The 25,171-nt window shown below is 38.0% G+C and overlaps 1 protein-coding gene across 1 annotated transcript in view; it reads left to right on the top strand.

Annotated features, from left to right (window-relative positions):
* The window catches only part of ADAM22 (ADAM metallopeptidase domain 22), a 138,663-nt gene that overhangs the window by 78,950 nt on the left and 34,542 nt on the right, over nucleotides 1–25,171 (top strand). Inside the window, 11 exon segments of the mRNA XM_032113010.1 lie at nucleotides 3,016–3,098; nucleotides 6,741–6,804; nucleotides 7,453–7,522; nucleotides 12,740–12,810; nucleotides 13,305–13,379; nucleotides 15,452–15,523; nucleotides 16,552–16,718; nucleotides 18,656–18,740; nucleotides 19,184–19,274; nucleotides 21,102–21,153; nucleotides 23,007–23,106. Of these exon segments, the coding sequence (XP_031968901.1) occupies nucleotides 3,016–3,098; nucleotides 6,741–6,804; nucleotides 7,453–7,522; nucleotides 12,740–12,810; nucleotides 13,305–13,379; nucleotides 15,452–15,523; nucleotides 16,552–16,718; nucleotides 18,656–18,740; nucleotides 19,184–19,274; nucleotides 21,102–21,153; nucleotides 23,007–23,106 (930 nt within the window).

The following is a 25,171-nucleotide window of genomic DNA, read 5'->3' as shown; positions in this document are numbered from 1 at the left end:
ACTGTCTTCATTTAAAGAAGTGAAAATAAATTTTATTAGCTTAAGTTAATTTTATTTACTGGTTTGAATTGACTTACATTATAATGATAGGAACATAAGTAAAACATAAAAAATACCTCCCAAATGCTAGCATATAGAAATTAATGTTTTGTAGTGTTAAGAATTGGTCCCTGAGACTGAGATCAGAGTTGTGTTTCTATTACCACCAGAATTACCATGAGCTGTAGTAGATCACTGAGTTGAATTGATTTGACCAAATAGAGTAGAATTTGTGTTTCTGACTTGTATTTTTCCCAGAAAATAATTTAGAGCTGTTTTTCTTATATTTTTCTTTTCTAGATCTGTATGCATAATTTTTTCCCATGGATTTATTACAGAATAAATTAATTTGAAGGTACTGTCATGGGACATTTATTTGATTCTCATTAGGAAGATCAAAACACACTTTTGAGCCACAGACTGGATTCTTAGTATGAAAAAATGTTCCTTCTGGTTGCAAAGACATGGTTTTGCAAACTAATGGAGCCTGAGATTCTATTTCTGGTATATATTAGCTACATTTTCTGGGAACAAACCAATTTGTGTAATTACTCCAAATTCCTTCCACAGCTAGAAGTCTGTACAACTCCCTACTGATAGTCTTTTCAGTATTATTCCCACATTCATGCACTTATTCCAGTTATATCTTTTACAGGAATACTACTTCAAGTATTCTCTTTAGAGAGTATTTTATTGCTTATAAGGTTTTAGATCATCCATATAGTTTGATTGTTAGTTTTGTTATTTGCTTACTGGAGTCTCTCTTTGTTTACTTCTTATTCATATATTCCTGAAAGGCTTAAGCAGTTCCATGATCTGTAGTGGGGGTCACCCTACAGACTGAAAGAAACAAAATCTCAAGTGAGGAGAGCTTAAAATAGCCAAGATACAGGAAATAAACAGGTGTAGAAAAGGAGGATAGAATGGAGAAAATGAGCCAAGGTTTCAGGAAAAACAAAGTATGATGTAGTCTCTCTGAAATCAAATAAGTTTAGGATATTGGTGGCTAATATATATGTGAGTACAAAGCAGAAATTAAAACAATTTCCTTTTCACAGATACTTGATCTGTGTCCCAAGTTCTTGATAGTCATGAGAAATGCTGGTCCAAGGGTAATGGGTCATACAGCTGATGCCAGACACACCTTGTTGTAGCCTGGTATGGGTCAGCCACAGAGCTTCTTACCAATGTGAGACAGGGAGTCAAACATTACCTGTGTGGCACCAGTTTTCCTTCAGGCATCCGAGCAGAGAGGTGCCCATGGTGGGCAGCATGGTGGTTACTGTGCAGGTCAGCGTGGTGAAGGTGTTCTGTGTCTGCCCCAAAGACAAAGACACCAAGGTGGATGGGCAGTGGAGGTGGCTGCAGTCACTGCAGCAAGTGGAAGGAAAAAGTGGTATGTGAAAGAGAGAAAATAACGAGATTGAAAGAAATTGGGGGAAGAAAAGGTGCCACACTTCTAATGGACGAAATGCCGCAGGGATTCTCTCGCGGAGCGAAGGAACGAGCCTGGCAAGCAGTGTCAGAGTCGCAGTGTGTGGGGTCAGCGGCTGCATTCTCTGCAGTGCTGTTGCTGTGGCGGCAGCGGGAGCTGCCCCAGGTGCTCTGCACTGCGCGCCCTGGGGTCCAACAGAGAAGATCTTGGGGAGCAAATAACAATTTCCACTGACCAGGCTGAGTCAAGTCTGTTTCCCTGCAGGCAGCCATGCTCTAACAAACAGGCTCCTATACTCTCTTAAGGAGTGCACCTCAAACCAGAGGCTTCCATACATTGTAGCTGCTTTTAGCAATAGTTTCCCCATCTTGTAGCAAAGAGAACAGGATTTCCCGATCAAACCACAAAACTACTAACATAGCCTACATACTTTTTTACCTTTAGCCCTATCTTGATTAATTTTTTTTCATATTTGAAAAATAAAATCCAAAAGCATTTAATGTCAGATGTCTGAAATGACTGTGCTATGCATCATGCAAGTGACTGCTGGCTTCTGAAAAAGCTGTAATTGTAATGCCTTTCCCTCCCTGTAGTAAATGGACATAAATATTCACAGGGCTGGATATACTAGGCTAGGTAGATTATTCATTCATTTGCTGGAAGAAGTATTTGCAAATAAATGCTATTAAAAAAAAAACCCACTGAAAATCTCCTTCATAGTCCTTTAACCAATGTTAGTGCATTACAACATAACTGAATTTGACGAAGCAATAATAGGTAAGTTCTTCTGAAGAGTAGATGGCAGTGAGAATTTAAGGGATGTTTGAATTGTTTTCCTAATTTTGCATACAAATATTGACATTGTGCAATACTGAATACATTTATTGCATGTGCAGTAGGGCTTACATCCCTATCAGTGAAACGAGGGCGGATTTTCTGAGTAAAGTCTGCTGGATTTTATTTGAAAGGTGTACATTTAATTTGTAGAAGAGAAGAGGCAAATACTTATTTTCATTGTATTCCTTTACTGCTTAGTTATTCTTAGGGTTTCCATTAGTTTTGGAGTGCTAGGAACTGCTTCTGATTTGGTCTTTTTTTTTCAATCAAGCATTATTATTATTTGGTAAGCATACCTTTCTCCTCAGAAGAAGGAAATTGCCTTACCCTCAGAGCAGAGTTCATCCTGTCTGATGTAGTCACGTGCAGAGCAGATGTTGAGTCAAAGCCCCCTACTTCCAACTCTTTTTCTAGTCAATGAACAAAGATGAGCACTTTCTCACTTCTGGAGAAATTTGTCTCTGAAATGCATCTCAGGATGTCAGGGGTTTCACACTGAAATTGTGAAATACACCATTTGGTGTGAAGTGTCAGGATGATGATGTTTGTCTAAGTACCAAACCATGGATCAAAGAAGGTGGGATGAACTCTTGGTGCCATGTCAATGGCTTGGCAATGTGTTTGTGAAAAAGCAGTCTTTGACAGGATGGAGTGTCATACTGTGGGATGTCCCATGGATTTAAAGTCTCAATTTCCAATTTCAGGGAGGAGAACATTGCTATTATCAGGGAAAAATTCGAGGAAATCCTGTATCATTTGTTGCCTTGTCAACATGCCATGGATTACAGTAAGTCTGCTGTTTTGTTTTTACTGACCTTTGTTTATTACTCTTTTAAGCAAAATCAAGTTGTTTATACTAAAATAACATATGTATATAGTAAAATAAGTGCTATTTCTTTTCCTACTAGTTTGTCACCAATATTAGGTAATCAGCAATCTTCAGAATTTCCTCTTTTTTCTAAACTGAGGACTTGTGGCAGTGGCCAGGTATTGTTTTAAGATAATTTATTACAGAGATAGCAGAGTAGAAAGAAGTAGCTGAAAACATCCTATTCTGCAAGAATAAAAACAATGCCAGTGAATAATTTGGAAATTGTGTTCTTTTCTTGTTGTTATAATGATGCATATTTTATTTCTTTTCTAGTCTCTTTACAAAGAAAATGTCAATTTAGAATTTATCTTGCACTATCCATAGTTTTTAGCAGAATTTCTGGTCTTGAGCTGTGTGTATGGGGTAATACATTGGATATAGTAAAATCTTGAAAAAATCTAGAAGAAAAGGTATAAGAGGGTGCAGTAATTTTTCTTCGAAGCACATAATTTTACTGATGATATAATTAAAGCCTCTGTCAGCTGAGGGTTACGTGAAGCTGTGTATGTATTGTATAGCTTTTGGATGTGTCTACTTTTGGCACTATTGAATGATGCTAGTCAGGTTTTCAGATCAACCAAGTGCCTGTTGCATCTGGGAATTACAGGATCTCAGCACTTCTAATACTGACATCAGCTTGAAAAGTCATGGCAGCAAGTGAGCCTGTGTGGAGATCAAATGAGCTTCACCTTTTTCTGTGGCAGCAGGGTTTAGCTGATGGAATTCTTCTTCAGCCTATTGTCTATCTGCAACTATTGTATAGTTCTGGTGCCAGTCGTAGAAGTACTTTTATTTGAGTAGTGTCTTCCTTCTATAGTTGTGTGTTCTTTGTTATGAAGGGGAGAATGCGTGCAGACGACTTGTCATCCTTGAACTTGTCTGATTAACAGCTGTGCAGCTCAAGAAACTTGAGTCCAGTTTCAAGTATGGACAGTGAGCCTAAAAATAGTAGCTTCCTAATGCATCCTGAGCCACTGCATGGCTTCCATTAGCAGTGATCCATTAGGTCTTGGCCCCTGCTAACTCCTAGGAGTAAAAGCAGGAAGGAAGGAGAGCCTGCCTATGTCTTTCCCTGCCCTCTTTTTGTGGGTTTATGCTTAAAACTGACTGTTCTGCTGCTCTGTATTCTTAAATGGCCTGATACCCAAATTGGTCCCTTCTAAAGTTACATGATGAATGATGCATTTTTTTCATTGTATAATTTAGTTCTCTCTTGAGAAGTATCTCCCCATCTCCTCCCCCACCATTTTTTTTCCCCCTGATAAAATAAAGTTTCAGCTGAGTTCCTTCACCCAAGTTTACTCTAATCAGGCTGGTATTTCAAGCATCCAGTATGAGAAAGTAATGTTTCCTGAGCTGTATTAAACTGACATTCTCTGACACTGCATTTCCATCAATACAACTAGCTCCTACACAGTCGATTTTAAATGAGAAGTAATTATTAGAAACTCACACTGGCAATCAGAGCTCCTTAGCTTCAAGCACAATTTGGAGCATCTTGCTGAAATAAGAGTAGCTGGGAGAGTTGTCTTCTGTGAGGTCTGCAGGGCAGGAGCTTTGCTTTCATGAATTTTAGGAAGTGCATGAGATAGAACAGATGCCTTTAAGAGAATAACAAGCTTCATCTTTCTAAAGGTCATGCCAATCTCCTCTTTTGAGTATGAGTACCTCTAGATCTCAGCCAGTAACAGCAGAATTTTTCATACATGTGAAAAAATGCTGGGATTTTTTAATCATATGTTACGAGTTCTTCTGTTGGTAATGTCTGCTTTGTGTCCTTCCTTTTATTAAATTTATCACATGACTGGCTGACAGAGTACCTGAAGTTACGGTCGCCTTCTTAGTGACTTGGCTAATGACAAGTGTATCTCTGCAACCTCAACTTCGAGCAAGCCATTTTGCTTGGATTTTTGTTTTGTTTGTTTGCTGTGGGATATGCGGTAACCACGGTTTCCTATGAGTTAACCCACGGAAGCCTTAGAACGCAAACGCCGGCGGTTGCTGGGATGTGGGTGAGCTGAGGTGAGGCACGGCTTGCGGCCCGGGCTGGCCGGCGAGGGCACAGGCAGCGGGCACGGCTGGGATCTTGCTGCCGGCTGGTGGTGAACGTAAAAACTGCTGCTGTGAATTCGGCTGTCACGGCTACAAATGTGATTGTCGGAAGAATACACACCACCAAAACGCAGGCTTTTGAAATGTTTTGCTGTTGTTTTCTCTCTAACACACCCGTGAGCGTGTGGTTTATTCAGAGCATACTGGGCTGTGGTAGCTGGTCGGAAAAGAGCCGTGAATGCTCTGAGTGGGCAGGTCAGGTCTGTAGGTCAGCCGTGACTCTTATTCTTGTCACTGTGGAGTGACTTGATCAGAGGTCAGTGCTGCTGGGAGCAGCAGTCTCACGAGAAGCTCTTCGCTGACAGCAGACTGTGCTTAACTAAAGTTGCAATTAGAGGGACGGAAAGTTTTGCCTGATGAGGAGCTACAGGATCTTCCCCAATCTTATCTTATTTCCAGGCAAAGAAGCTTCAACAGGTGCTTGAATATTTTGCTTAAACTGTATAAGACAGTATTTATTTCTAAAGAATAGGCACAGGTAATTTGAAAGGTGAAGGAGCTTTACATTGTAGTTATGCTCACACTTGATATATGTTACACAGTCAGTAAACCAGGTTACTTCTGTGAATGTCAATTTTGCTGATTAAAAAAAATGCTGCATAAGAAAAAAAGAAAAGTATCTGCTTCTGTTGCTTATAATTCCTGTTTGTTTTGGGTGTTTTTAACCATAATGTAGGTAAATAAATGATCTCTGTTTTATGCTGTTGTTGTTGTGCGCTATGTGCCAAGTTTGAACTTACAGTTCATGTTTAGGGCCAAGCTTAAACACCTTAGTAATGGCCCTTTGAAAGGGACATGCTGACACAGCCTAATGCCAACCATGTGTGTATGCCACTGCAATAAAGGCAAAATTACTTAAACAATGTTCTGGTTTGGTTGAAGATCAGAATGCATTTCTATAGGAATTTTTTTTTACTTTTACTTTGTTTTTTTGCTCTTACAGAATAATATTTGTATCAACACTTTCAAAATGAAACACTAAGGAAAGAGTTAATAAAAAACCCCATTAAAACCTAAGGATAATTTAATTCAATTCAACAACATTTTTATTTGGGGAAACCTATGCATATATGTTCCAAATATGTGTGTTCCTTAAGACAGGGAACCCTTATTTATCTGTTGCAGGTAGATATCTCTTGCATGGGAGTGGAAGTTTTGAACTGGATTTTCAGTTGGCTAAATTAGTCCATTTTGTGGTGTTTGTATGTGTTGTAGTGAAGGTTTGTGGAAGAAAGAAGTCTGATTCACCACAGGAGAAAATCTTTCTTGCTGAAGTGAAGAAACAAAAGAGTGATCCAGAATTACATTCAGTTCCTGAAACCATTTTTAACTCTTCCTTGTCCAGATATTTAAATTTTTAAAGTATATTAACTTTAAGAAGTTACTTCCATGTTGCACTAGTATTTGTTTATTAAATCTGTATTTATATTTTCCTGCTCTTGACAGTGGGATGTTCTATGATGGAAATCATACTTACCTTATTGAGCCAGATGAAAACTACACTTCAGATGTAAGTAGAACTTAGAGTAGTCCTGCTGTGTTTGTTGAGTACAGTCATCCACGGGTACAGGGTAGCCATAAGGCCGTGGGACCAAAGGGTCATCGCCTCATTCCCAACTCATTTACTTCGTATGTGAGACTCCATCTTCACAGACAAAAGCAGGCCTCCAAATCTGAGGCAGTGGTGGGTCTATATGTCTGTGCTCTGTAACACTTGGCTGTAGAACAATACAGCACCAGAGGAGGGTCCCTTGGAGCCAGCAACAGAAGCTGTGAGTGCCCTGTCCCCTTCTCTGGCACTTCCTGCTCTGGGTTTGTTGTATCACTCTCCTCCTGGGTCATCCTTGACTCCAGTTCAGCAGCTCCTGTGACTCTCATTGACTCTCTCCCCGAGCAGCTCTGGGAGCCTAGTTTAGGCCTAGCTCTAAGTGTGCTCAGCCACTGTGTCTGAGGTACTCAGATATAAAAAGTGATTAACTGTGGCATTACCCATCACACTGCAGTTGGGAAAAGAGGACTGTAGAGTAATGGTGCCTTGCAACTTCCATGTTCACTGGTGTATGTTTTGGGTAAGAAGAACCTTTGGAATAGTCTGTTTAATGCTCATGAGATGGATTGATTTTTCCTGGTTTAATATGGGCAATATTTACTATTTCAGGATGACTTCCATTTCCACTCTGTTTACAAATCCAAGTTGTTTGAATTTCCTTCAGTTGACCTGCCATCTGGTATGATATTTTAATATTCATGACTTATTAAATGTTTTAGTCTAAGGCCAAATTTGTTGATTGTATTTGATAGATCATATTCTGTTAGTATATAGTTTCATTATATATACCTTCTTTTTCCCAATTAAATAAAAAGGCACTGAAAAAAACCCATTTTGAAACAGTGAAAGCACGGGAAAAGAACCTGAAGTGATGAAAAAACCCTGGATCCAGGAAATGAAACCTCTCCTAGAGCTTCATGTTATGATACATGTTTCTCTTAACAAGTTATGTGGTCTGTGGGCTGGATTATGTGCTAGTAGTTGTAGAAAGGAAAGGACTGAGGTAGCCTAGAGATGATGAAAATAAACACCACATTGACGATGGTTGATAACTCTTCATGGCTTTTTCCTGTTTTGAGATACAGGGTGAGTGCCATGATGTGAGCATAAGCCTGGGAGAGAAGAAGTTGCCAAAGGTCGTTGCTGTTCAGTGACTCTCCTCTCCAGTCTGATCAGCATTTTTCACAGTGCTGGCTATGATGAGGGCCATGCATTTTAGTGCAAATGAATTTGGAGGCAGAAGTGGATTCAAGTGCTTGTAGTGATGAATGCCCATATTGTGTGTGGAGGGAGAAAGGTTTTTTAAAAAAATGGGTTTTCATCTGAGAGGTCAGCTTGTTAATTGAAGCTAAAATTGCAGTATTTATGACATATTCCCATTCTGTCAAGGATTTGTCAGTTTCACAGATGCGTTTTTCTGCTCTACCGTACATACCCTAGATAAATGTAACTGTCCTTCATAGACACTGACATTTGGGTAGAAACCACTTCTAGACTAATTTCTTCAGGAGAGTTACAGATGTTTGGTCATCTTGTTACAAACTGTTTGTCCTCTATCAGTCCAAAAGTTTGTTTTTATATATATATATATATATATATATAGATAGATAGATAGATATTATATAGATATAGATAACAAACTTTTGGGTCTGAGATCTTGGGTGTGAGTACTGCACATAGATGGGTCCATCCCTGGAGCACAGTTTGTGCAGATATACCAGTTGTTAAGCAAAGTAGAATCATTCAGGAAGCTAATGAGAAAAGTGGGAAAAAAGAGGGAAATTGCTACAATTGGGTTGCCTTAATTTCAGTTCTGAGAAAGGAATCTGTCTGAATCTAAATGAAGCAGTGTACCAGCTTGGTGCCTCCTGTCCTGTGATGATGATTGCCCGGGCAAGGTGGAGGCAGTGTTAGGATGGAGGGACATGAGCACAAAAGGCTTGTGCAGTGTAAGACATTGACTTCTGTGTCACAAAACTTCCTATGTACCTGCACCTTAAGCACTTACCATGCTTACTACCTGTGCTCGCAGAGATGGTGGTGTAATGAGAACAATTTATTGAACATAAGGTCAAATAATAAAGTGCATCTTCCGTCACATTTTCTTGAGGACATATAATTCAAAAGATTGGAAATAATGCAACCAATGCTGAGTTTAAAATAAATCTTCTGTCTCATGTTGTTAAACTAAGAGACTGCTAGTGCTGGTACTTGCTAGGTACCTATAAACTGTTTCATAAGATTTCCTAATAGTGAAGCTTTCTGTTTTCAAGATTTTGGAATAAAACTGTTTTCTGCTTTTAAAATTACGAAAAGGGATTAATTGCAAGTAAATGCCCCGGTTTCACCTCCACCAAAGCTTCTTGATTTTCAAAAAACTGTCAAACTAGGGCTTCAGGGTCTTGTTTTCTTTGTTTATTTGTTTTTCCTCAAAAATCCAGACATGCTAGTACACTTTTGATTTTACTATAGATAACAAATAAATAGTTGCTGGCTTTGCTGTACAAAACCCAGCATGTGACATAATTGAACATGTTGCCATTTAGATTGAAGTAGAATCACAGGATTGTAGAAAACATTAAAAAGGAAATTCAGTTGCAGAGTGCTAGTCTTCTCAATTATACAAGTATTTGTAATGTGGATAAGAGGTACACGGTGCTAATCTTCCATCACTTTATGTTTAGGATCCCATGTAGGAGAAATAAACTTTAATTCACAGTCTACTCTTCTGCATGCCCATACTTGTTTTTGTAAAATTGTTTGAAAAAGTGTTTCTGATGTTTTTAGTGACAATTACAGTAGATTTATTATATTATATCCTCATTAGGAAACACACCATTTTTCTTTGTTTCTGATTATTCAATTTTGTAAGTCATCCTCCATGCACAATCACACTCTAGAGGATGAGAGCTCCACCAGTATCTCTGCCCCTTCCCTGCCAGTCTGGAGAGGTCTGACTGCTGTCTTGACTTGACTTTTTTTTCTTTAAATAATATTTGCAGTTAATTGCTAATAGTATTGTTGTGATTGATTTTTTGAAAGTACTACAACAAAATTATTATTAGCAGTAGCAAGCACTGTGCTGGGGTGGTATGTCATCAGTATTTCTTACATTCCTTACTACTCTCATAATTTATCAATTTGACTGGCCTAAGGAGATTTTCCTTGAAGCCAAGATTTTTCTCTTATCTTTGAAAGAGCATGTGTGTAAGGTAAGATTTCCACTCAGCATTTCCTCTGCATTAGGAATGGACTGGATAGATCACCAGCTTCAATATCAGTGTTAGAAAGGGAAAAAATTCAAATAATAGGGATTACTCAGTATCAGTGATAGTAAAAGCACACTCTATGATATCACAGTTTAATAGCAATGTACTTTATACATTCTTTTGCTCCCTGGATATTAAAAAAAACACAAGCTGTTGCAGAAAAGAATTTATTATACTGTGCTTTGCAATGGTCTGAGGAATAATGAGGATTTTAAATAAGCAAAGCTTGGACAGATGACTTGGCACGCTTAGAGCATTTGACTTTATATTTACTGGACTGTATTTTTTCTCACCATCTCTGTTGAGGTCTACAATGCCCTGGCATAATGTAGTGGGTTAGACCTGAGTTGATGGTTAAATAATAATATGTTATCAAAGGTGCTGTTTTTCAAATAATACATAACAGATGTCCTTTTCTTTTGAGGTCACATGAAAAATATGTAGATATGACACTTAGGAACGTGGTTTAGGGGGACTTGGCAGTATTAGGTTTATGGTTGGACTCGATTTTAGCAGTTTTTTCCAACCAAAATGATTCTATGATTTTGTGAATCTTTGTTACATTTTTTTCAATGTAATATATTCCCATCAAAATATCTGCTAGACTCTCTCAACTATCAACACTCCCTGTGATTTTGCTGGTCATGTTCTTTTGCCTGAGGGCCCTTGGCTAGAAATGCATCCTGTGTGGGTTTATCCATCTTGTGAATTATAAGGCTGTGTTAATGTGTGTTAATGTGTTAATGGTAATGGCTGCATCATTTCCCTCTAGAGATGACTGACTTCCGATTGTGGGTAAAACAATCACATTTGCTGGTAAAGTTATCTGAGACCCTGTATATACATACTGTAAATTATTATTTTATTGATTGAAAAGTGTCGTGTTTACCAGTTTCATAACCCATGTTACAAAACCAAAAATGACAGGTTGAGATCCAGTTGTGTGGCGCTAGAACACCGTCTAAACTAATTAACGTACATAAAGCATAATCAAAAACATTGTAAAAAAGTTTTCAAGATTTAATATCACTGCAAGCTCAAGTGTCTGCAGGTCTTTAAGGAATAAAGCTTTGGGTTTGATTTAATTTATTTTTGGTCTGTTTTCTAAAGAAAGTCCTCAAGCACGCTGGTGTAACCATGAAAACATTTTTAAGCAGAGAGCCTGTGATTGTCCAGGTTGCTCCATGAGAAGATACCTGCAAACCTCATGTACCAAAATTCATGTCCCTATTTTACCCAAGACAATACCAGTTAGTCATGCTTTGTTTTCCTGGTTTGCGTTATTAGTAATTTGCCACTCCTGGTTAAGATTATCACTTAGGCCTGGCAATGACTTGTCAGATGGGCAACTCAGGTTTGTGTTTTAAGATTCTGCTGATATGGCAGCCCTGTGAAATTCCTATCAGCATGGTTTTTAATCCTATTTTTGAACCTCATACAGAAATTGTACAATTAAGATAGAGCAGGAAGTGAAGCTGTGAGAAACTTTCCTGTCTCACCAGCAAAACTGAACTTGTGAGGAATTCGTAACACAACCAGAAGTTGTGTACAAAGATATGTGAACTGGAAGTCCCTTAATTTACACAGCTCCATAAACTCTATAGCACTATAGGAGTGCTCTGTAAACCCTACAGGACTATTTACTTCTCTGCAGGACTGGTAAAATCTCTCTGGAACACTGAAAGAAGTTTTCAGTTCCTGGAAACTGAAATAATGTCCAAAGCTGCAGAAAGCACAAAAGAGGAAAAGCAGTAAAAGGAGTAAGACATTATTACAAACTCAGCAACTGCAAACATTTAATTTGCATGTCTCAAAGAAAGATCTTCTTGGGGTTATGCGAATAGCAAACACATTTATACAAGATAAGGAAAGAGGTTTATTTTGTATAAGGAAAAAAGAAGCAGGGACTATGAACCTAAAATTAAAGATGGAAAATTACTTCTTGGACATTTGAAAGGATGAGAGCAGGTGTTGTCTTCTGCTTAGTTTATAGTATGTCCTTTTCCATGAGTGGCTAGTAATAGATTTGGTGAAAAGGATTTGGCAAAAGAATAAACTGCTTGATGCTTATGATTAGAGATTTAAGAAGTTAAAGACACAGAGGGATTAGCAGGGAGGATTATTGTATTGGTAAGTGAGTATTGCCAAAATCTCCTAAGGTTTCTCCCAACTCTGACATATTTTGCTTTGTGAATATAATCGTCTTAAAGCATTAATTCTGCCTTCCATACTCTTCTTATTAATTTAGGTAGATATTGCAAGAGCTCTGTGAATGTCTGCTGAATTCCCGAAAATGTGATTCACTCCATGGAAGCACTATGCTAATAATAGTTCATGCCCAGTGTTGTGAAGTTTTGGCATAGAACATCTGCTTTGCTTTCTGAAGCGTGACACCCACAGATCATCTGTTTCAACAGACCCAGATTATCACTAGTAGAGTTTTTTATAAGAGCCCTGTTACTGGGAAGCATCTGTAGCCTTGCCTCCCTTGTAGCTGGAAGCTTGTAAAAATGAGTTGTTGCTGCATCTGAAGAATGCCATACTACTGTCATGTTTCGTCAGGGTCACTAATTGATGGGCTATATTTTTATAAATGTTCAATGTATTTGTCTGTGTTTTCTGCTCAGAGTTCTGGCAGATGAATACTACATCACAGAACTTTGTTGTAAGGCCAAGACACAAAAGAAGGAAAAGGCAGGTATGTGCCAATATGCTTGTTTTTAAGGAATACGCCATCAAGTTTGCTTCATGTCTGCTGAGTTAATTTGTCCAGATGGAGTCCTGCTGCTCCTGCTGGTTTGGCATGAGATCTCTATATCAATACAGCTAATACAAAAAGAGGTATCTAATGTAGGCTAAACTTTGATGGGTTCTCTTGGACATTGCCTACCTGAAGAGTTAAGAAATTTTTAAATAACTGCTACATTGCAAATGAAAAAATAGGTAAAATGTTTTTGCTCATTTTGAGTGTAGTTTTATCAGAAACTCCCATTAATAAAACACATATATTTTTTTATGTTGCAATAGTAACAAGTAGCTAGTTTGTCCCACTTTATTTTGTTTCAAAATAAATATTCTAAACAGAGACTTCACTGTTTATTAAAGCGGGGAAGGCACTAAGTGCAGATGTTTGTTACCAGTTACACTCTCTCTGTATTGTTAGACCCTCTTAGAGTTACATTCTCTCCATAGGTTCGTCAGATTCCACGTAAAGTTGAAGAGGAAACAAAATACATTGAGTTGATGATTGTAAATGATCATCTAATGGTAAGACTGACGCATTTCAACATCTTACAATTATAATTAGCATCAAATTGTCTTAATTTATCCAGAGAGCATAACAATAAAGAACAATATAAGGCTGGAATAAATTCAGTATGTCCTTAATAGAAGAGATTATGGTCTCATTAAACATTGATGAAGTTGGTTTTGAATTTTGGCAAGTTAATTTCGCCAAGAATGCAAGTAGGCCTGAGTATCAGAAAGAAGAGTCATAAAGTAACTAATGTCAGTGTGACTTAAGCTGATGATTTTCTTTCTGGCTTTCCTGAGCATTTGTCTTAGTTACAGCCACTCAGCAATCAATAGTGCAGTTATTTCAATTATGCAGCAGCTGTTGAGCGTGGGGAGATCAACAGTGACTAGATTTTTTGATACATCCCAGTCAATGTAGAGAAAATTATTTTGTTAAGCTTGTATACTTTCTCTGGGAGAATACAGTGGGGTTTTTAACATAGCAGAAAGAGACATAATAACAGTGAGTGTATTGAAGAAAAGCCAGTCTCAGTGGGAAAAGGCACAGATTTATGTCAGTGAAGATGGTTAATAACTAATGAAGGGAATATCAAAGGAAATGGTGAATTCTTCATCACTTGCAGTGTTCAAAGGTAACTTCAAACACAAACAATATGATTTGTTCTTGAAGTAACTGGATAAAGTTCAGCCTGGTAGTGCCCATCTGACTGGTGACATTAGATGATTTTATAGTCCCTTATGGCTTTGAAATCAAAATATTTCTGTGAATCTTGTCTACTTCTTCTGTAATATGCCGCACTTCTTTCAGGCACTACCTGAAATGGCAAAAATAGACATGAGAGTGTACAAGGAGTGCCTCTGTCCTTAGACAGCGTACTCCTCCACCAGCTCAGTTTGGTGAACATAGCAATACATTCTTGGATTAAAACTAATAATATTGGATGAAAATTGCCTTAATCAATGTAATTGTGTTTGATCCTAAAGACCTGAAGCCACAGCTTTTCCCTTGGGATCCTATCTATTGAGACAGGTTTTCTTCAAGGACAATGTTTCCTAATTTTGTCTGATCACAGCTACTGCAAGAGTCAGTCCAGTTAGGATTTTATTCTCTGAGGCAAGTGTTAGTGAATGTCCATGATCAAAGAAGCCAAATCATTTCCTCCTGTGAGAAGGAAATAGCATTTGCTATGGGCTTTTAACTTCCTTGGTTTTGGTGGTTTACCCCCCGCCCCATTCCTGCTTGAAAGGATGCCTTTCCTATGCCCTAGTTGTGGGGAATTTCTTCGTGCCCACTAAGAGATCCTAACTTCCAGAAAATATGGACAACTTTCATTCCAAAATCAAGCATCATGGGGCATGAGACGGTTAAACATTTCTGAAAATCTTGTGCACTTTGTCCTAAATTCTTCTGAGATACCTGTGACTTTCATGCCCATCATGCTCATTCATAACTGGCTTTTTCTGCAAATAGGAGTACCTGGACAGCTGTCTTCAGTGCCATTTTTATAGCACTGCATTACAAATTTCAGTAAAGGTGCCATTGGAGTCTGATTGCTGAAGTGATTTGAACCAATTACTGTGGCTTTATTAGGAGTGTGAAACTGTACAAGAAGAAAACCAGAAAACAGCTTAAGAGAGAAAATTGAAAAAAAAACACCCCAGATCTGATAGATTAAAACATGGGTGCAGGCACTTCTGGGATAACACCTCTAAAGGAGTCTCAGCTATGGAAGTTTTTGTTGCTGATTTCTGCATTGGCATTTGTGATTAATTTAAAAATTTTCAAATAAAGATAATGAAGAACAACATGTTCCTGTTCTTGTAGCATTTTCCAGTAAAGATCCTAGGGTACTTTCTAAAGAGGAATTCATAGATCCTTACAACAGCTGTTGTAAAGTATATCAGTAATGTTCATTTCTGAAAAATTTTCCACTATTGTTTATTAACATTACATTCAGCACAGGAAACAAAACCTTGCACAGGGGTTTTATTGTTGATGTTGTTTTTTACTTTGTGGTGTTTTGGAAATGGACCCTGTTTTTTCTGAAATCTATACCTGTCACTGGTCTGTGCTTGTTTCACAGTGTAAAAAGCACCGTTTGTCAGTCGGCCATACCAACAGCTATGCTAAATCAGTTGTGAACATGGCAGATTTAGTAAGTATCACTCAACTATATGTTCTTTTGTGTGTGAGATGAGTCATAAGATTCTCCTGACGATAGATGCAAGAACTGTCAGCTCGTGATATAATAGTAATAATGTATATGAAGATCACAAATTTTCACTAGAACCACAGTCAGTCGCCTATAAAGCCTTTCTCTAACTTAAAGCATCCGACAGGGTTTTTTTGTGGCTTTAAAATTTTAGGTATCCTGCTGGATTGGTCCCTTGAGTCTGAGTTTTAAAGAGCACCTTAGATAGGACAGTTTCTAGCACAGGATCCCTGTGTTGACAACATCAAACTCAAAAGATAATCTGAAATTCTAATGCATTAAAATTTCTCCAGAAAAAGTGCACTTGAGTAAATGAGTTAGAATAGGGACATGCAGGTGGACTATGTGGATTATATTTATGGTGCTAAATCAGATGAGCTGCTGGCTCTTGCACCTCACCCCAAGTACTAATAGAAAAAGAAAAGTATTACTAGAATAAGAAAATGCTTGAAAGTATTTTGTGTGTAGTGTTAACCCAGCATTGAAAGGATGGCCCTTTTTTTGTGATTCAGCCAGCATGAGTTGAAATACTCCTGTAGATGTATACAACAGTGAAAAATATGGTTTTATAGATCATTATTCCGCATAAGAGAGCCCCTGTGTGTCATTGGGTGAGCTGGATGTTATAAAAGACCCATTAATTTCAAATCTTTGCACTATTTGGAATGTAGTAATTTTTCAAAAATCCCATCTTTCTTCTATGCAGCTCTGCCTGTGTAGGACGTTCAAGGGATCTTTTTGAAGGCTAAGAGAACTGATTGAAAAATTAAGCCTAAAATTTTGGGTTTACTGTTTTTTTTATGTTCTTTTGTTGGTTTTAAGAGAGATAAAAACACTTTTGAGAACCTAAAGTGTGCTAGAATAAGCTAAATATTTAGTTACGTAAAAATGCAAGCTGTTACAAAAAAGGGGTAAACCTCATCTTTGTTCTATTTGACATAATATATTTGTTCATTCTGTTAATGTACTAGATATATAAAGAACAACTTAACACGAGGATAGTATTGGTTGCCATGGAAACCTGGGCTACTGATAACAAGTTCACCATATCTGAAAACCCCTTGGTGACTCTACGTGAGTTTATGAAATATAGGAGAGATTTTATCAGAGAGAAAAGTGACGCAGTTCACCTTTTTTCGTACGTAACCTCGTGTGATGTTTTATTACTGGGGTTTTTTCTTTCCTTGGGGGTTGCTTCTCATGACTGGCTGATGCATCTCCTTTCTGTTGTGTGTGTAGTCCACAATAATTCAGAAAATAATGTTTTGGATGGGGAGGTGGGAAAAAATTAATGCACAAACTGCCTGCCAGTGCAACTAGAGGTTTGATTCTTCTTTTGGTTCTAACATACCAAGCCTGAGCTGCATGCGCTGTAATCCTTTGTTATTCTGTGCAATCACCTGCTCCACAAGCACAGCTATCTGAAGGGTCATGCACAGTTTCACCTCGGAGGTTGGCTTCTTTGGCAGTAGATCATGGATTATTTAAAGGCAGAACATTGGTTTTGAAGCCAATGAGGTTTTCTGCTGAAGTGCACTATGGCCTGCTTTACTTCGTTGAATGACCTGCATGCTGCAGGATTACTGAAGTGTTTCAGATCCTCAAAACAGTTTGTTCTCCCAAGACATTTGAGCTGTAAGAATACTAAACTGAGAGGAATGTTATTTTCTTTAAATACCTCAATTGTTTTGGAAATAAGATTGATATAATAAAATATATCTACAAAAAGATAGGAGAGGTTAATGGCTGAGATTTTTGATCCACACAAGACATGCCAGATGAGTATCTCTGTTGGAGTTCTTTTTTCTCTCTGCTGACTGTTTTTGGAGCCTGTAAGAATAAACTTAACCTAAACATGACCTCAGTAGGGTTCCAGGATACCCAAGCCCAGTATCCACCCTCAGAATTTTTGCATGTGCTTAATTACTGCTATTGATTTCTGCCTTGAAGAAGCTAGTAAGGTCTGCAAGTGATGCTTGCAGATTTGGTTTCTCTGTGTCTCAGATATTCATCTCTTAAATGGGAATCAGGCTTTCTCATATCCTTTGTGTATCTTCTCTGGTGACGTTGTAAAGTCTTTGGGGGGGAAGTCTTGTTCTTGTGAATGTGTGTGGATTGACTGGGGCAAAAGAGAGCCTGACTTGGCCTGTAGGTGGGACTCTGGATACCACTGTAATGCTAATTGGACCACCACCAATGGTGTTTGTGGTATCGCATTCATAGATTGTTTAGAAATAGTAATTTCTGAAATGGTGTCTGTGTGTGAAACACAGCTAAGTTGGAAGGTGAGGGTAGCTGGTGTGATGGTACAGTGGTTACAAATGAACTTCCACCTTCAGCACAGTTAGCCCACATTTTAATTCTTCTTGATGTTTTAGTAAGTATCACTCAACTATATGTTTGATGGTTTTTTTTCACTTGAAAAAAAATAATTTGCTGGATGGATCAGTACTCTCAGGTGGAGCAGAGTATATTTTGTCTCCAGTAACTGGCAGTCAATCATGCTGATGTGGTCAGCACCAAAGAGGTGATTAGATTTCGGCTCAGAGTGCATCTGTTCCTTGGATGAGATTGGCTGTAGTTCCAGGAAGTTTCCACCTACCTCTGCATCTTCTGATAATGCATCTCCCCTTGAGTTTTACCTCATCAGCACTGCCTGATTAGACACGTGTTGTTTCACTAGTCCTGTGCGTTGGCAGCCTGGTGGCCTCTCCTGCACTCTGCCTGGAGCATGTGCCAGCGGAGGGCACTCACTGCAGTAGAATGTCAAGAAACAAAAGGCTGGGCAGATCCAGGTGGTTTGGCAAAATAGTCCCCTTCTTCTTGTATCAGGTAGTCTGAAAAGGAGGAGGGAAGAAGGTATAACTTTTCTGGAGATAATTTGTCATGTGAGGTTTGTGAGTGGTTATCTGTTTTTCCACTTGTTTTTCCATAGTTTGAAGCATAGTGGTGGCATCCAGCATTTGCAAATGCCATCTTCTCATTTGGAAATCAGAAGGGAGTGCTGGAATAGTCGTGTGCAAAACTCATGGACTGAGCAGGGTAAACTTCCTTTTCTTTTCCTTTTTGTCAAAGGGGGAGTCGATTTCAGAGCAGTCGAAGTGGCGTAGCCCACACTGGTGGAATCTGCTCCTTGCTTAAAGGCGGAGGTGTGAATGAGGTAGGTGGGGATACTGGTACAAGCAATAAGTGGTGGAAATTTATCTGCACGGAATTTATCAGTGCAGACATGTTCCTCAAAATATTTTGCTTTTTTTTTGCTGAGGCAGAATCTTAATGTAGCTCTCTAGAATGGACACTTCAATGAAGAGTGATGAGTGAATAAATTCAATATAGGTTCAAATACACTTTTCAGCAAATTCTGCAATATCCTGTCATTCATAATTGCAGCCACAATACCAAGAAAGAAACGGACTTTCTCTTACTTAGCTTGTCTATAAGCCAGTGTTTAGTTTTCATCTAGCTACCCTGACGTAAGAATTCTAACGCTGTCTACCTGATTATGCCTTTTTTTTTTTTGCCTTGATATGAGAAAAGCTTCACTTGAATCTGAGATACCTGTGTGTTACTGATTGCTTTTTGTACCTTGCTTGTTTATTTCAGTTTGGAAAGCCAGACTTAATGGCAGTTACCCTGGCACAGACCTTGGCCCAAAACATTGGCATTTTCTCAGACAGAAGAAAACTTCTAAGTGGTAAGTTTATTTGGTTTTTCACTCTGTCTCAAGAGAAAAATCTTAGAAGGTGGAGGATCTTATCAGTGTCTTTCTGATACGTACTTTTCCCTTCTGTTTCTCACAATATTGAAATATTTTTATTTCTTGCAGTAAAATGAGAAGGGTCTGATGTATTAATTTTCCTCCATCTAAATGCTCTAATATCCCTGTGCTCATAATTCCTGGCAGCACTGGTGTCACCGTTTCATCCAAAATAGACCATAAAGGCACCTGCCACTTTCATTCATTTCAGGCAGACTGGTGTCCCACCCACAGACCAAATGGCTGCCATCTTACGACACAAGGGTGGAATATATACATTATTAGACCTGGGGATAATGAGGGGCCTCCTCAGTACTGTTATATAGAACAGTTTTGACAATACAGTTTATATCTGTTTTTCTTGATTGATTTCCTCTTGTAGATTACCGAAATCTCCAGTACTTGCTACCCTACTGCTACCATTTCTCTGCTGTAACCTTGGTATTCAGCTACTTGGTTATCCCTGTTTACCTGGAATGCTTTAATCTCTACCACTCTGCCTGCAACAAGCACCTCTCCTTCCTGCTTCCATGAGCTTGATATGATTAAAATACAGTTTTGAAACAATTTAAATAATGAACTGGAGTGCGTACTTACTGGATTGTGTGTGCTTATGTGGCCTACATTTAAAAAAGATAAATTACTGTATTGAGTACTAGAACTCGGCTTAGGTGGATTTTGTTTTCAGGCATTGTAGACGATATATAATGCAGAGATACATCTGCATTTAAGGGTTTTTTTTGTAGATTATGTAATACTATTTTTAAAAATACTCAGAAATGTGGGACGGATGCTCTATCCTACAGACATGTTCAGTATTCATTTTCCAGCCACGTATTTTTTAACTGATGTAGGGGCAGGGTAAAAGTGAAAATTATAATAGTGGTGATTCCCTTTCTTTATGGCTGAGAGGGGCAGGGCACTGTTTTGGTGGGGAGAGAAGAGAATGCAACTTTTGGACCAAGCTTCATTTCCTTTCTAATTGTACTTTTAAAATGGAAGCAATAAACTGATGTTCACGTGTACAGTAAGAGAAGTTACAGAATGTGTAAGTGGAAAGCATTTCTACTGAAATTGAGGCAAGATACAGCTTTGAAAGTGGAGGATTGAGACCAGAGCAAAGTGATCCCAGCTGGCAGGGCAGAAGGGAGTTAGTTGCATGAAGGAAGGGAGGCAGGTAGGGGAGGAAGGGAGGCAGGTAGGGGAAGGCGGGAGGGAGAGCAGAGGAAAAAGTTGATAGATCCTGCTGTACTACCTTGTGTTCATTGACCATTCCATTTTTTTTTTTCTAAATTAATGTTTGGGGTTTTTCAAGGGAAGATTTTCCCAATAACATTAGCATAGTCAAAGAAGAGAACTAAAAAAATCAAAAAGTTAAAATGATTTTTTTTTTAAAATCTGAAAATTTGAGAAATTAGTATCATCACACAGGAGAAGACGAGAAAGCTGACTCATGATTTGCAAGTGCTGAGGGCTAATACTGCAGTTTCCTCTAACTTCACTTTAAGAGAAGGAAAGAAAAACAGGACATATTTTCAAAGCTCAGGATTGCGTAGAATCATGTAGAGTTTTTTAAAAAGTTTGGTAAGGAACACTGATACACTTAAACTAAGGTGTGCAATAAACCAACAAATTATTCTTTCCAACCTGTCTTGAAATATGAAATGGAATTGAGTGTAGTGTGCTTTTTATGGTAAGAAGTGTATTATTTTGGACTCACAAGACTCGAGATGTAACTTCTTATTTTATCCTTTTTTTTGTCAGGTGAGTGTAAGTGTGAGGACACGTGGTCTGGATGCATAATGGGAGATATGGGGTAAGACATTTCACTAGAGGAAAGTCATGTTCTTCATACAGTAACATAAAGGAAAGGTGTGAAAATCTTTCTCTTCTGTGGTTCAGCAGAATATTTTTGATGACTTATTTTTCAGAAAGTAAGGTATTAGCTATATACCATACAGAGACACCTTTGAAGAAATGTGAGAATAAGTGAGTTCATTGAGGAAGGATACGTGAGGATTTTTGGTGAATGCTGATTTAATTTGGAAAGCACAAAGCTCAACAGTAAACCAGATTCATTGCAGAGAAGCAGAAGCAGGTGTAGCTTCTTTTCTCATGCAAGTTTGCTATTGAGTTGTGGGAACAAACAATGACACACCCTAATTCTTGAAATCCTATAACCAAATTTCTGAGGCGTGTCTCATTTCAGTGTTTTTGTTGGAATCTTTCATTAATCTCCTGTCATTTTTATCCCCAGTTGGACGCTGAGTATGTTCATACCCATGTGTAGTGTCACTGGAGAGATTTTAACATAATGACTGGTGAATCAGCAAATTTTTGCTGCTGGATGAAATTTGATGCTTTCTAAAGTGTATTCAGACCCTAATGCTTTTTATTACAGGCCTGTCTTTTATCGCGTGTATGAATTACGTTGTAGTCTAGTTTTAGATATGAATTACATTGTATTCTAATTTTAGATACAGACAGGGCTCAGTTTTTAGTTCATTACGAATGGATCCACATATTTTCACAATAGCTTTGTGGTCAGAAAAATTTTGAGCAAAGAAGTATATGTCATTCAAACCTCTTTGAAAGTGTGCCCTTTTTGCCTTGGTATACCTGAAAACATACCTGCTAGGATTTTTCTGATTTTAACTAAGTTAAAGAGCCAGTCTGAGAAGCATTTTTGATTCTTATAAAAGTTATAAAATCTCATGTTAGGGTCTTTAAATTCTTTATCTGAAGTTTAAACCTTTCAAATAATTGGGTACATGAAAAAGCCTTGTATTTACCTAGCTTATTGCTGAATGTTGGTGAAACCCACAGCCTCTGTAGTGTTTGGACCAAATTCGTGAGCCTTACAGATGGAAAAGGCCAATTATGTTTTGGAAGCTCTCCCTCCCAGCAATGCAGGATAGCACTTTGGCTAATATTTTTATATCCAGTGGTGAGCTGATAGAGGAAAGCCCTTGAGACTCCAAAATCTGCTTGAAGCATAAGTACTTTCGTGACTGTGGACCTGAATATGAAGATCACTGCAGTTGCCATGGGAAAAGTTACTTCCCTGTGGAAAGGATCCATGCAAAGATTCTCTGCATCATGTTGTGTTTAGGTGGGGCACTGTGCCTCAGGGGCACTCTGTACTCAGTTGAAATTTACTGAGTGGTACACACGACAGAGGGAAGCTGAAATGTTAGGTGGTATTTGTTAGGAGCATGTTTAAAATTATGTAACTCTTACTATATAAAAATTCTGTGGGTCAGGAGAACCATTTCCTCTAAGAGAGAAACAAACTATGAGCTTTCTTTGTCTCCTGCAGTTTATATGGGAGGAGATAGATGAATTTCTGAGATCAGGCCTGTTAGTAGAACAAGTCACGCTTGTGAGAACTACACACGATAATCAGATTTATGGTGTTGGCATGTAAAAACTTAGTGAAATGTTCTAGACCTCTCACTTTCCATGAACTCTGTGTCATTGTTGAAATTTCCTTGTTATTTACTGAAAGCATTTTCAAACTAGATAGATTTACAAACAGATAGTCACTCTGAACAGCATGTTTTCATTCTTTTTCTAAAGTATAATGTTGTAGTTCTCCTGTTTTGAAAAAAGAAAATATGAAGTGTAAAAAGCTCCAGAGAAATTAATCCTGCTACCTTATTCTGTTAGATACTATCTTCCAAGCAAGTTCTCTGAGTGTGATATTGAAGAATATCATGAATTTTTAAACAATGGAGGTGGAGCCTGCCTTTTCAATAAACCAACCAAAGTAAGTATTACATTGATGCTGAGTATTATTTCTATTCTATTGCTAATTTAGATGAAACCAAGAAAAATGAAAATTATAATACTGGAAACAATACCTGTAGTTTTGAGATTTCTGGTTCTTTCTAACTGTTCTGTTAACATATGGGTGTAAGTAGTTTATCTTAGTTCATAGTAATTTAGAAATTATGTTTAAATAAAATTTTAATAAAGTGGTTTCCTGCCCAATAGATTATCCACAGCCTTTGATCAAGAACCATCCCTCATGCAATTTTTTCTGAATATTGTAAATACAATACAATTTTGTATTATATTTTATTATTGTACTGTATTATATATTACAGCTGAATGTATGTGATGAGATTTTAAGTGTCTTGGTAAATTTTTGCAGAGCTTGAATTCTAATTTGCACTGAATCAATGTTTTTTACTAATCTCTGGAAGCTGAAGTGGGATTGTTTTTATGTCAGATCTGTCCCAAGATGCTTTTTTAGCCTCTGCAGTGGGTGCAGTGCCCTACCATCAGACATTTAAGGGAGATAAATGCAAAGCAAGGCCAAAAAACTCCAGCCAAGATACAAGGTCTGCAATGGAGGATTTGCAGCAGTGTTTTGGTATATTCCTGCTCCATTTACTGAAGCATATGTTAAAATGTAAAGCAAACAGGATAATGGTCTTGACTCTCTTCTATATATAATTAATGTTAACTTGTATTTAATGGCTGCCTTTCAACAAGCAAAGGAAAGAGACTAAGGCACAAAGACAGTCCAAGGTGGAAAAAAGACTTACCTGGTAGCTGAGATGGTCACAGATGTAAAAGAGAAGCAAGTCAATTCAGGAGTGATGCATGTTCCTTCTGGTGAGCCTGAGAAAAAGTGCGTCTTCTGACAACCACAGAATTTCAATAAATGTCAGATAAGGGAAGAGAAAACATCGAGCTGAGCCTGCTTATCTCTTAAAGGTCTCTTTTCATGAAAGAGTATATTATTAAAAGTGGAGAGAAAGCACTGTAATTCATTAATAAGATGTAAGATTTCTTACTTAAAATGTACCCAAGTTTTAGAAGTTTGCTCTTTTCCATCTCATTAAAGGTGGAGAGAAATACTGGTAGATTTATTTATTTGCTGAGTGTATTTTTATATAGTGTAATATGTCTTGGTTTTGTTTTGGTGATTATGTTCATTTACACATCTGTCACTTGGAAAAAACCTCAATTACTCTGCTTTCAATTTTGTTTGGCAGCACTTACGTTATTTTTTGATAGCATGCAGAAATGTTAGATGTGGAAGCCAGGGAGATTTAGTCTCTTTTATGTATTGTGATTTGGGTTGGTTTAAAGGTCTTGTCAGTGGATGTCTGTCTAATTAACAAAGCTGTCAAAGACATGTTTTTCCTAGCAAGGGTGGTGAGACACAAACTTTTGCTTTTCAAGCATTATGAGATAAAGGAAAGCTGATGTGACAACGGGCAGTGTTTGGCAGTGCTCCACTGTTAGATCAGCTATAATCTCAAAAATTACATCAATGGCTGCTGGAGCAGATTGAACATATGCTCTTTTCAAATGAATGGATGAATGATATGACTTTGGGGAAAGGTTGTCCAATTTGCTTTTAATGTTTGTTTTTTTTCTTCAGTTTTGTATTTAGCTGTCCCTATGTATTGCAGCAAATTGGCCCAATATTTTAAGGCAGAATGCTCTGTTACTGCAGTCTCTTTGTTGTGCAGCACACCGAGAGATATTGAAGTAGTTGTCTGGAAAAATACATAGGAAACAAGCAGTTTTAACAACTCCTTAATAATTCTAAAAGATGGCATACATTTAATGTTAAATTCTACATTGCATTGCATGCTGCAGTCGAATTTCCATTTCAATTGATCTAATAATAGCACATCAGCCTGTGCCAGGCTGTGGTTTGTGGCACAGTGAAGGATGTGGGGTAATGCTTCATCCTGTGGGCTCCTGACAGAAAGGCAGCAGCTGGAGAGAAATGCTCTACACCATGAACCATGTACTTGTGCAGATGGCTGATGAGCAGAGTGGTTTTTGGAATGGTCCTGGTTTAATTGGAG

The sequence above is a fragment of the Corvus moneduloides genome, chromosome 1 (assembly GCF_009650955.1).
Source record: "Corvus moneduloides isolate bCorMon1 chromosome 1, bCorMon1.pri, whole genome shotgun sequence".
NCBI classification, from domain to species: Eukaryota; Metazoa; Chordata; class Aves; order Passeriformes; family Corvidae; genus Corvus; species Corvus moneduloides.
The sequence above is the reverse complement of the archived record's forward strand: the minus strand, read 5'-3'. Positions and strand labels throughout refer to the sequence as shown.